Genomic DNA, 13,398 nt, shown 5'->3' with positions numbered 1-13,398 from the left:
TCAAGTTCTAAGCCAGCCTCAGCAACAGCAAGACACTAAGCAACTCAGACCCTGTCTCTGAATAAAATATAAAATAGGCCTGGGGATGTGGCTCAGTGGTCGAGTGCCCCTGAGTTTAAAAAAAAAAAAGAATCTCTTTCACCAAGAAATTACCTAGAAATAATTACTGTGATTTATCACACTCTTGCCTTCTTCTTCCACCCTGATCCTTACTCAGATCCAAGAAAATATTTTATAGCTAGCGTCTCTGAACTAGAGAATGTAGTTGGTCTGAATCCAAATCAAGTTTTTCTATGCACATTTTAAGCTCTTAAACATTCTATTGCCAGCAGAACATTCAGCCAGAAGCATAAACCACGTGGCAGTTTGATCTATTATGGTGATTATGATCTATTATTCTGATCACTCACACATTCTCCCCAGCCCCCGAGAGCACGCGCACAGTGATTTGCTCTCAAAGGCCTTGTAGCTGCTACACACCCCTAGACCATGCCACCTGGCGGTCGGAGCCACCTGGGCGAGTCAGCAGGCGGGTTGTTACCTCAAAGCAACTGCTCTTCCCAGCACCATGAGCTCTCCTACAATCCGATGCCGTTCCATTACACAGCATAATGGGCCATCAACATCTTGGGATTTCTGCCAATTAGAGACAATATGGATATTTATTTTGTAATCAAAGTGATAAAGAGGCTTGAAAACTATTTGGAGTTTCCCTGCAACCTGAAATCCGACAGCTCTGCTACTTAGGTTGAAATATCGTAGGAGCCAGACAGCACTGAGCTCTTTAAGGGACATCCTTCCCCATCCATCTGTGAGCTCCTCTCTGCGTAGTGCCTGCAGTATCCTGCACACAGAAGATCTAGAGATCTAGAAGCACTTCTGTTTTAAAATCCCAAGTATCTTTAATGGGACAGTTGCATTTCCCTCACAGAGAACAGAGAGATGGATTTTTTTTTCATTTGACATTTTCAAAGCACAAACGTGCTAACGTGTACCCCGGGGATGGTGGGGAGTAGAGCAGCTCATTCTCCCCCTTCTGGCAGACACCCCTTCTCCGGTGTCTCAGATGCCCCATAGAAAAAGAAAGTGCAGCTTCCCCAGGAGTCGTAGATCCAAACCACCGTGGTGCAGAAAGGATCCATATAGACTGCCAGTCTGCCACCAGCGATGGATGACCTCGGGCTTCCAGGGAGAAGCCCGGAACGAGGGCTGTGAGCGCCATCTGGTGGCCAGTCGTGGCACACCCTCGCGGCATTCCCTGAGCCTTCCTAACCCTCTGTAAGCCAGGCCCTGACACCCCGCGGTGAATATCAGGGATTTTTACACAGCAATCACGCTGGTGTTGAAGGGAGTCAATACAAGGCTAACAAAGGCACGCAAAATCTTGTCCATCCACCTTCCTTCCTCAAGACAGACCAGAGGCGGAAGCAATCGCACCGTGGAGTAACCATAGCTAACCCCCGCGAGCTCTTGGGGACTTTCACAGGTACTCACTTGTCACCATGCTTTTGACAGTCCCGTGGGATCGCGACCATTGCAGCTGTACAGAAGGAGCCAACGAGCCGGGACTCGGCGTCCGCCCTATGTCCACGCAGCCTGAAAGTGGCCGCATCAGGACAGAAGGTGGCCCAGCCCGAGCTGTGCTTTCTGGCCCCCAGCCCTCAATGCTGGGTCCTGGGGGCATGGAGAAGACAGCAAGCCCTCGGGCCCACACCTGAAGACTAGCTCTGAGCCAGAACTCACCCTGTCGGGCTGTGGGCACCCCAGCAAGCGACCCACCCCTCACGTCCCCGTTGCTCACTTGGAAAACGGAAAGAGGACGCAGCACCCTCCAGGAGGCTCTGCCAAAGGTGCAGTGTGTGCCAGGGGCCTCGGAGCTCAGGAGTGTCCCGGACACGAGCCTGCATTGTCGTAAGAGGGTTGTGTGAGCCCTGAGGGGTTCTTGTCCCACACGCCCAAAGGACAGAGTGACAGAGGTGGGACTCCAGTAGCTGACTTATTAGAAGGCAGCTGGGAGGGCCCCGCGGCACGGGAGGGCTCTGCAGAGGGCGCCCCTGTCTCCAGGAGCTGGGCTTTCACTGAGAAGCCTCTCCTGAGTGTTCTCCTTCTCTGACTCAATCAAGGAGTGCACCTGAGTTCTTCTTCCCACAATGGATGGTTTAATGTGTTAACCTGAGTTTGACCTGCGCTCATTCCTTAAAATAAAAGAATTGCTTGGGTTCAGAACAGCTCCTTGGGGTTGGCCAATGAGAGAGAGTGGAGGGAGCTGGGGGTGCAGCAGAGTGTGGGGGTGTCTCCCGTGCGCACAGGCGATGGGGGTTTCCAAACACCAGGCTGACAAAATAAAATAAAAATACACTCTAGCCTGGAGCTTCAGTATCTTCGGGGGGATCCCATTCTCCAAGATCCTCTTTCCTCTGCCTCTCTCCTGCTTTCTTGTCCCTGCAGGGAACTGACTTTATCACCCACCCCCCTCTCCGGAGCTCCCCCCCCATCCAGCCTGTGCTGAGAGCCCAGAGGGCACGGGCACCCATGTTCAGGAGGCTCCCTCCCCTGTGGCAGCTGGGCCTGAGCCCTTTGTGGGCACCGAGACAAGACCGTGTGTTGGCCACGTATGACGCTGCGGTCACTGCAGGAGCCGGCCTCCCTCTCCCTTCCACGCATCAAAGCTAAAATGCCTGGCTTCCCCGACACCCTGCACCCCCGAGCGACGGGAATCCCGTCCAGCTTCGGGGAAACCCCAGTGTCTTGGACCTGGGCTGCGCCCTCTGACGTGTGTGCCGCCTCCTCCGCAGATCGAAGTCCTTCAGAAAGGCTACAGCCAGATGCTGTGTAAGACGCTGTCCGAGCGGAACTCCGAAATCACATCCCTGAAGAACGAGGGTGAGAACTTAAAGAGGAACCACACCATCACGGCAGGTGAGCCCCCTGGGGGTTGCGGTCAGAGTGCCCTGGGCAGGCAGCGGGGCATCCCCAGCCCTTGCACAACTGAGAGTCACAGCTTGTCCCCAGAGAGGTCTTCTTGCCAGCCAGCTCCTGGAGCAGCCAGCTCAGGCAGCCCACGGTCAGTGTCTGAGCAAATGTGATCCCTCCGGCAGAGGCCCGCTGAGCCCTGACCTCAGCAGGGAGAACGCAGGACACCATGTGGGTCCCCGAACCTGTGTTTTGTGAATGCAAAGTAGAAAGTGGAGGAAGTGAGGTCATGGCTTTAAGGCAGGGCCTCTGGACCCTTCTGCCCTGTGCCCTTGGGCACAGTGAAAACGTTGTGCTCACTGACAGCAGAGGCAGGAAGGACCAGGGTGTCCCAGGGGTCCCTGGCCCTCTCTGCTGGGCGCAGCGCGGCTGAGTGGACCCACTTGCTCGCTCATTCCACACATGTGCTGAGCGCCTGCGGGGCCAGTGCTGCTCTGGCGCTGGGCAGAAAGCCCTGAGTGTCGGCTGTGATCACTGTACTTGCAGGGCTGACATTTGGGGGAGAGCGAGACCTTAACCAGCCCACTCCAGGGAGAGCCAGGCTGCAAAGGAGGCGACGTGGTGCTGGAGGGCAGAGAGGGCAGGAGCAGGACGGCCCAGGGTCTGCGGCGGTGTGGCTGGGCCCGGGCCACGCGTATTCAGTAGAGGACATGCCTGGTACCACTCCCCCATGGCTCCCAGCTCTGTTTTGGGACCCAAGTGCAGCTTTTTGTGATCTCATCCACGGGTGAGAAAGCAGGGAATGGCCTTAAAGGACCCTGGACACAGCAGGAAACACATCCCTAGCTGTACCCCAAGCCAAACATGAATCCTGGTCCCATGGACCTGAGGGCTGAGCCCCGGGCTGGCCTGTCCTGCATCTCATTCCACAGTTCCTCCTCCAGGCCTCTGGCTCTCCCTCGTGGGAAATGTCCTCTGACACCTGCTGGGTGCATCCTGTAGTCTGGAGGAGGCGCTCCCTGGGCCCTGCCTCTGTCTGTCTGTCATATGTCCGTCAGGCTTCCAGGGGTTTCAAAGGCGCACTCTGGGGTAAGAAGAGCCAGGCTAGGTTGTGCTGCAGTAACAACAGTCCCAAGGTCTCAGTGGCTTACCATAGGCAGGCTCATCTCCCACTTCTGCCTTGGGCCCATCCTGGGGGCTTCATTAATGGTAGCCACTCAGGGACCCAGGCGGACGGAGGCCAGCACAGCAGACCACAGATCTCACCGTCCATGATAAGAGGGCTGATGGAGGATGCAGTGACAGGAACTAGATTGACTCTCCTTCCTGAAACAATTAAAAAAAAATCCCAATCAGAAAATACAGCTCAGACCCCATGAAGCAGATGACAGTGATCCTACACAGACGGGGACAAGCAAGGTGAGCCCAGCCTGCCCCTCAAGTGGGGACAGACCACAGCCAGGAGAGGAGCCCAGGCAGAGCCAGGGTCTCCTGAGCTGAAGTGACGGGGTCGGAGAAGCCGGCACAGCTGGAGTTTGCTGGCAGAGTGCCAGGAAGGAGACCACCCAGGGAGAGCCCTGGATCTGCAGAGGGTCCCCTGAAGTCCCCAGGAGTCGGCCCTGACGGACATGTGCCTGTGAGGCCTGAGAACGGTCCACCTTCCCGACGTCCAGGATACACGGAGCATCAGCTGGAGACTCAAAAGGGGCCGTCTCAGTCGTGAGGCCAAATCAGGTCCAGACTAAAGGCCTCCCAGTCCCACCTGCAAGCTTGCAGGCAGGCCCTGAGGGACCAGCCCGTCTCTGAGTCACTTACTGGGTCCCCCGACAAAGCTCATTTTTAAAATTAAATTCTGGATCACATCGTTCCTCATCGCAGAGACCTGTTTGAATGATCTCTACTAACAAAGCTGGGACAAATGTCCTTCCAAGGAAAGAGCCATCTGGGACGACCCAACAGCAGCGCACTCACGAGGCTTCTCCCATTTTCCTTCAATGTGGAGACATAATAGTGTATGGGTTCTGAGTTAGTCCAGAGAAAGAGTGGGCAGAATAACCCGTGTTACCTCATCGGGGCTCGGGGCTCAGGAATCGGGGTGATGCAGCTCCGGCTGGGGGTCTCACGAGGCTGTGGTCTCAACGTGGGCAGGAGCTGCTGTCTCCTCACCCAAAGGTCCCCTTCCAGAATGATCCATGTGGCTGTCAGCACAGCAGCTACTTTCCCCAGAGCAAGTGATCCAGGAGACAGCAAGAGGAAGCCACTCACCTTTTACAGCCCAGCCCGAGAAGCCACATCCCACCACTCGCGGGATACTAGATTGGTTACACACTGTGTCACCTTACTCAGGCTGGGAGGGACAGATCAAGGGCATGAATCCTAGGAGGGAGGGAACATTGGCTGCCGCTACAAATGATCACGGGTAAGCACTGTCAGCCGCTCCACCATCACGATCCTGGGTACCAGCACTGTCGGCCACTCCCCGTGTCCTTTAGCCCCATTATCTCATTCCACCCTGACAAACCTACAGACAGCTGCCTGGGGGTCAAGGTAGCCCAGTCAGGACCCCTGGGCCAGGAGGTGGTAGAGGCAGGTTTCGGACCAGAGTGACTGAGTGCCCCCACCCATCACAGCCGCCAAGATGCACCCTTTGACCCCAGCCGGTCTCCTGGTCTCTCTCAGCCCCTCCCTCCCCTGGGCCTTTGCACCCCAGGCCCAGGGTGTGGCTATGCCCACGAGGGCCCTCACACGTGGTTCCTGCCTCCCAGGGACATCCACGCTGTCGGATGGCCCCCGAGACCTTCAGTGATGCTCAATGGACACCATCTCAGCCCATTTCGGCTTCTGAGTCCTTGGCAGAGACTCCTGCCCAGTGCCAGGGTCGTCCTCAGCTTGGCCTACGGCGATGGCAGTGGCCGCTGTCCTTATTGCTTGTTTGACCTTTTTTCTACAGGAATGGTGACATCTTTGCAGCAAGACATCTTGGTGAGGACTGAGCAAGTTCAACAGCTGAAGGAGGAGGTGAATCAGCTGAGGAGTCAGAACAAGGAGAAGGAGCACCAGCTCGAAGCCCTGAACTCCAGGGTGAGTGGCAGCCAGAGCCGCTGGCGGGGTCCCGGACACGCTCCCTCTCGCCTGGGCCCTGGCTTTAAATTTCGCTGCCTTCTCTCTGCATGGGGGGTTGGGTCAGCGCCCAAGGACATGAGGAGGTGGCCACGGGCTGCTCCCAGACATAAAATCGTTTCCGCCAACGAAGACTAAAAGAGGTGGCCGAGTTCTCTGCAGCTTTCCACAGAATTGTGGGCAAGTAGGTCAGCATGAGCCAGACGGGAATTCTAATCCAGCCGCGTTCCCAGCGCCCCTTAGAAACTAGTTGGCTTAACCCTGAAACGAGCGCACCTATTAGCATGTGGTTCCATGGCGAGGAAATCTGGGATTTGACGCACAGGATCAAAGCAGAGTAGTGTCCCGTCCCGCAGTGTGCAGAGGGCGCCCGTGGGCCTCGCCTCCACCTTGGCGTCCATGCAGGTGAGGATTCCTCTAGGTGAAGCCATCTGGGGGCAAGGTCAGAACATTCGAGGGTGATTTTGACTCTGGATTTTGTCCAGTCCTGGCTGGAGAGTCCAGGTCCGTGAGGGTATGATCTCTGCGTTTCTTGTTGACTTTGGAAAGCCAAGGTGAAGCCTGGGAGCGCTCACCTCGGGTGGCCAGCAGATTCCCAGGCTGCAGAATCCATGGGGCCCCTCTGTGTGGGCGCCAAGGCGGGACCAGACCTGCCCGGTTCTGTTCAATGCCATGTCCAGCAGCCAGCTTGGAGCTGGGGACGGGAGAGCAGGGGCTTGGCAGCAGGCCAGGCTCCGATCCGGGATGGCTTTATTAGAACTGGCGCAGCCTCCGTTGCCTCATGGGGAAATGGGGGAGACAAAACACAGCTGAGAAGCAAGGCTGTGAGCCTGCCCCGCCAGCCCTCTGCAGCCCTTCTTCCTGAGCAGATGGACTGGGGGGATGGATCAGGGTGAAGGGAGCAGGGAGGCAGACCCCCTGGGCTCTTCTGCCTCCTGAGGGCATCTGGGTGACTTTTGTCCCCATCTCCCCTTTCAGAGCTCTCTAGCCCAAGCCTGCCCTTAGCACCGGGCTCCTTGTGACAAAAGACATTAGGATCTTGATGCTTGTCATGTGTGTTCATTTTAGAAAAAACGGAGTAGATAATAGTAAAAAGATATATTAATATTTTAGTGTATCTTCTCTCCATCTTGTTTCTAAGTTACCTGAATTTTATAGTGAATTCACATCATGCATGTGCCTGTGAACCTGAAACACCTCCCGTTTTTCCACATTTTGCCACTGGTCTTAAGAGCTCCGGAAGGTTCTCCAGCGAGCGCACACTGTGACGAGCACCCTCTGTTGCTGGACACATTTCTTTTTCTTTCTTCTTTCTTCCCTCCCTCCCTCCCTCCCTCCTTCCTTCCACCACTGATGCTGAGAACATGGCGCAGGACGTCCTTCACCTTCAGTTTGGCTGATTGGTCCAGGCCCCGCCTGCGGTGCCCTCCTCACGCAGAATGGCCGGTCAGAAAGAAGGCGCTGCTCCCTTCTGCTCCACAGCCTGCTTCCAAATGCTGCCCCCACCAAGCGCTGAGACACATCTAAGCCACAGCTAAGAGCGTCCAGCCCAGCGGTGGCCCCTCAGGGCATCCACGTGCATTTCTGAACCCAGCTTCCCAAAGCTGGATTTTTCTTGTGATTTGGATTTCTGGCTTTTTAAAAAGAGCTTAGCCACTCTTCCTCAGGCACTGGATTAGAATAGCAGGAAACGCAGGCTTTCAGGGCAGACAAGGGCCCTGGGAGCCGCAAGCGCCCCACGTGGCCAGAACTGGCCTCTTTCTTCTTTTCTTTTTTTTTTTTTTTTTGGTACTGGGGATTGAACCCAGGGGTGCTTAACCACGGAGCCACATCCCCAGCCCTTTTTTATTTTGAGACAGGGTCTCTATAAGTTGCTCAGGGCCTTGCTAATTGCTGAGGCTGGCCTCAAACTTGTGATCCTCCTGCTTCAGCCTCCAGAGCCATCGGAGGTCAGGCGTGTGCCTCTGCACCCATGACTGGCCTCCTTCTCTGCTGTCCCCTTTCTCCACAGTGCTCGGCACTGAATGAAGAGCTAAAAAAGGAAAGTTCCCAGAAGGAGCACAGAGAAGCCCAAGAGAGAGAGTTAAAACACTGCAAAAGCGTGAGTCGAGCTTCCTCATCCGGGGGTGCACCCAGAAGGGCTAGACTTGGACCTTTGGGTTCTGGGGGGTCCTGGGTCCATCACAGCCCAGGGCCCAGGGCTGTGTGTCAGCTGCTCCAGCCCAGCAAAGAGATGGGCAAGGAAACCACGGAAAACACTGTCCCAGGATTCTCTGAGCAGTTGGCTTTACCTCCCTATGGTTTGCCCTGGGGAGGGCGGGGACAGGCGCGGGCACAGGAGGCCAGCCAGGTGGCCCCACACGGCCGCTGGAAGTTCATTCCAGTTCCCAGCCCTGGACCTGCGATCCCCACTCTGACAGCCACGGGCAGTGTTGGGGCCACAGACTCCTTCCTTAGGTATTTTGATTAAATACATCAATTTTATACCAATTCATAAAAACAAAACAAAAAGTTACACTTTGCCTTATATAGAAGGCACCTGTAAAAAAGAACATTATTAAAATGTCTGTTCCCTGCACCTCCCACACCCCCTGGCGCCTCCCCAGCCCATTTGCTGGTGAGCACAGCACCTGAACACAGGACACTTGCTCCTCTCCATGCCAGGGACACGGCTCTGCCTCAAACAGAGAAAGAAAGAAGGAAGAAATTTTTCATTGTTCTGTTCCTCCAGTTGGCCTTTATTTGGACCAATCTCAAAAACAGACCCCATTTATATTCCAGGCACTTGTCAGGATGAGCCCCGCCATTGTGTAGAACGACAATGGACCAACGGAGACATTTAGAACCCCTGCCCCAGAGACAGGATTCAAATGAGTCGCCAGGTGTCTCTATTGTCCCCCTGGACATCTCTGCCAATTGCCAAGAGAAACAAACTATTTTCCTTCACGCATCTTCTCTTTGTTTTAACATTTATTTTTAGTTGTAGTTGGACACAATTCCTTTATTTTATTTTTTAATTTTTATATGATGCTGAGGATCAAACCCAGGGCCTCAGATGTGCTAGGCGAGCGCTCTACCGCGGAGCCACAGCCCCAGCACCATCATGCATCTCTTTTAATATATTCACTGAAAATAAAGCCCACTTTGCCTGCAGACCTGGCACTTTGACCCAGAGAAGGGATGAAGCAAGCTAACCCAGCAGGCTTGGCCCCTCGGTGGGCCCAGTGAAAGGAGTCCCCGGGCTCGGACCTTCAGGCAGAGGGTGAGCTGACCCCTCTGTGGTTGGAACTCTTTCAGCAAATCCAAGACATGGAGAAAGAAATGAAGATGCTGAGAGAGGAGCTGAGGAAGAACTGTTCTGAGCAGAGCATGATCTATAAGACTCTGCGGGAAAAGAGCAAGGTAGGTGGCCGAGGACAGTGGGCGCACTCAGGCCAGGTGCTCCTCACAGCGACCCCGTGTGGTGGACGCTGGTATTGGCCCCTCTTTCCAGATGAGACACACAGAGGTAGAGAAGCTCCCGGTTCACCCAGGAGCTAGACATGGCAGGACTCGAACCCAGCTCTGACTCCCACACTCCCTGTGTGACCACTGCTCCAGCCTATCCTCCAAAACTACCCCCACCTCTAGGTCCTCCTGGATTTCACGTTGCTCCTCACAGAGAAAACCTTCCTGGCACACTCTAGACTCGTGCCCTCTGCCCCAGAGCACCCCAGACACACAGAGCCATTTGAATTTTAAGTCAACTAAAAGTGAATCAAACGACTCAGTTTCCCAGCTTCACCACCCACATCGACAGCTCCCCTGGCTGGTGCCACGGTCCTAGACTGCACGGGTGGAGGACACTTCCACCATGACAGGGAGCTCTCCACTGCTTTAGACCTGGCGATCACAATGGGGAGCGACCACCTTGGACAGGGTTAGAGCAGGCTTATGGATCACACATGTTTTTAAAAAACCTAAACTGGAAATAACTCTCCACCTGAATCATCTACTTTATTTGATGAGAAGACAGTTGTCACTGAGAAAACCAAGAACATTTTAAGAACAAAATCAAATGACAGGAAAATTCTGAGAGGATTTTGCTCAAGGATGATCTGAGAAATGAAAACAAATACCCCAGTGTTTTCTCCAGTTTTTACTTAAGATAACTGTTAGTCATTGAGAGAGTGGCATATTTTTAAATCACATCATTATCGTGGATTTGTCTATTTCTTTTTTTAATGCTGTCAATTTTTGCTTTCTATATTTTGAGTCTGTATTACTAGGTGCATAAAGTTTTAATGCTAAAACATTAAAATTTCACAAGCTAGAATACATACTAGACAGGAAGCAGTCTGAAAATCTCATCTCAATGATACTAAAACTTGCAAAGTTGAGTACATGTAAATAGAAACAACACAGAATAAAACCAACAGTGAAAAACACAGAGTAAAGTTTGATATTCACTAAATATTGAGAAAAGAACAAAGTATTATCAAAAAAGTTTAGATGTGCAAAGTATAATCTTGGGAAAATATAGACTTGGTAGAAATGAGGGCCATAGAATAAAATATACAAGGGCAAAGCTATGCTTGGTAAGAATTTGATAGGAATCAGAAAAACTTTTTGATGAATAAAATCATATTTGTAGAACTTAGCCAGAAAAGAAGAAATCCAGACGAAAATAATTTCAAAAAGAATTTTAGAAATTAGAAACATATGAAAAGCTATTAAACCACTGGCTTTTCTCTGAGCTATGAATTTTCCTCAAAGCAAGGCTTTGACTGCATTCCACAAGTTTTAGTATATAACATTTTTTATTATTATTCAAATCAAAGTATTTTTCCAATTCCCATTGTGATATCTTCTTTGACTTGTGTTATCTTGAGGTTGTTTCCTAATTTCTAAGCATATGAAGATTTTTTTATGATTACCTTTTTGCTCTTGATTTCTAGCTTAATTATGCGGGGGCTGGGGATGTGGCTCAAGCGGTAGAGCGCTCGCCTGGCATGCGTGCGGCCCGGGTTCGATCCTCAGCACCACATACCAACAAAGATGTTGTGTCCGCCGAGAACTAAAAAATAAATATTAAAAATTCTCTCTCTCTCTCTCTCTCTCTCTCTCTCTCTCTCTCTCCTCTCTCACTCTCTCTTTTAAAAAAAATGATGGTCAGAGAATATCCTCTGTGAGTTCAAACTTTCCATATTAAGACTTGCTTTATAACCTTCATGTGGTCAATATTGGTTGCACGTATGTCCTTGAAAAAACGTGCATTCTGCATTCATTGGGTACAGTATTCTATATTCTATATGTTTATTAAATCAAGGTTACCAATGATGTTCAAAACTGAAATTCTCTTATTGATATTGTTGTCTATAGGTCTGTTAGTCATTGAGAGAGTGGCATAATTTTAAATCACATCATTATTGTGGATTTGTCTATTTCTTTTTTTAATGCTGTCAATTTTTGCTTTATATATTTTGAGTCTGTATTACTAGGTGCATATGGATTTGTCATTTTAATACTTTCTGTTTGATGAACCTTTTGATCATCATGAGATGACTCTCTTTATCTCTCTCTAGTAGTGTTTTTCCATTAAAGTTCACTGTGTCATTAATATGGCTCCATCAGCTACACTGGATTTCTTTTTGTTAGAGTTTCATAAATATTTATTTTCACTTTTTCAATTGATCATTCTTAAAATTTAGATATATCTCTTGTTAAAAGCGTATAGTTTTTTTTTTTTTTTTTTTTTTTTTACAAAACCCAGTTTGGCAATCTTCGTCTGTGAGTGCATTTATGTATAATGTAATCGCGTGGTATATTGCATTTAAATTTATTGTCTTGCTCAGTGCCAGTTGTACCACTTACACTATGATGTTTTTCTCTCCACTCTTGCCTCCTGTGAGCTGATAGGGTTTTATTATTTCATTTTTTCCCCTACATGAACTTAGAAATTTTTCATCCCCTCCCCTCTTCTTTTAGTAACAGTAAGATACCCCAGCAAAATCTGGATACTTACTGAGTGTTTTCTTCCTTTACTGTTCTTTAGAGGTTATTCGAAGAATCGCAGCGTTCACTTTCAACTTGCCAAACCCAGTATTCCCTGACGAATCTGCCTCCTTGATGACATAATGGCCTTAGACAGTGACACCATGCAGATTCATATCCACTGTCAGCATTTTCTATACTTCCCTCTACATGTGAAACCCCAAAAGACATTGTCAGTGTTTTTGTAGAGTCCATGTTCAAATCTGTGCATTAGCTGTGCCTTCTCTACATGTCAGATGGCTCATGTGGGACAGTTTTTCTTCTGCTTAAAGAGTGTCCTGTAGTGTTTCCCTTCAGTACTGCTCTGCTGGTGACAAATTCTCTTAGGCATCTGCAAGTGCATGTGTGTGTGTGTGTGTGTGTGTGTGTGTGTGAGAGAGAGAGAGAGAGAGAGAGAAAGAGAAAACATCTATTTTACCCTCCAACCTTGGAAGATATTTTGACTGAGATTTGAGTCTATGTTGGCAGTTGCTCTCTTCAGATGCGTCATTCTCCCGTCTCCTGGCTCCCATTGTCCCTATATAGAAGTGAGCTTTTATAAACCTAAAACACATGCCTTTGTGTAATCTTGGGATGTTTTTAAGATTTCTTTTCCTTCGACTTACAGCAGTTTTGTGTAGTTTTTCTAGGTGTGGATTCATGTTTTATTTGCCTTACTTGGAATTCTCTGGGTTTCTTGAGTCTTTGGCTTCCAGAATCTCATTCTGGAGCTGGGCATTTGGAGTGAAAAGCTTCAGAAGGCCTTTGAACGAGGATTGACGTGATCACATTTGTGATTAATTATAATGGTGGAAATGACAGCTCCGATGTCCCATGTCCTCGGCACCATGCCAAACACTTCTCTCTTCTCATCTTCACACCAGCTCTGTGACCTAGGAAGTATCTGTCTGTCGTATGAACGAGGGAGCAAGGGATGAGATGACCCACAGTGAAGTGGCCCAAAGCCACGCAGTCAGTAAGGGGCAGAGCAGGACCAGGAGCCAGGTCCGTCTGACTCCAGTTTCTGTGGTAAACTATTGAGACTGAAATTAAATGAAGTTTATAATTCAATTCCTCCATAGTCCTATTTGTAAATAAAATTGCATTTATTTTTAAATAAAATTCTAAATGCAATACCTCCTCTGATCAAGAAGGGTATTTAAACCCCAGTATGCCCAAAACACATGTCACATGCTCAGTGGCCAGACAGTCAGATGGCACAGACCCAGCCACCTGCACCTAGAAGACAGTCCTCCCAGACAGGGCTGCTCTCAGCCTGGTGGGCCCTCACAGCACAGTGAAGAACATGCTGGAGGGCTGGGGATGTGGCTCAAGCGGTAGCGCGCTCGCCTG

At 50.6% G+C, this 13,398-nt stretch overlaps 1 protein-coding gene across 1 annotated transcript in view; it reads left to right on the top strand.

The window, feature by feature from the left end:
• FHAD1 (forkhead associated phosphopeptide binding domain 1) overlaps positions 1-13,398 on the top strand; it is a 118,019-nt gene that overhangs the window by 48,886 nt on the left and 55,735 nt on the right. Inside the window, exons 8-11 of the mRNA XM_081308090.1 lie at positions 2,796-2,919; positions 5,864-5,994; positions 8,045-8,134; positions 9,331-9,435. Of these exons, the coding sequence (XP_081164216.1) occupies positions 2,796-2,919; positions 5,864-5,994; positions 8,045-8,134; positions 9,331-9,435 (450 nt within the window). The remainder of the gene's footprint in view (positions 1-2,795; positions 2,920-5,863; positions 5,995-8,044; positions 8,135-9,330; positions 9,436-13,398) is intronic.

The sequence above is a fragment of the Spermophilus citellus genome (assembly GCF_964194105.1).
Source record: "Spermophilus citellus genome assembly, chromosome: 9".
Classification (NCBI taxonomy): domain Eukaryota; kingdom Metazoa; phylum Chordata; class Mammalia; order Rodentia; family Sciuridae; genus Spermophilus; species Spermophilus citellus.
The sequence above is the reverse complement of the archived record's forward strand: the minus strand, read 5'-3'. Positions and strand labels throughout refer to the sequence as shown.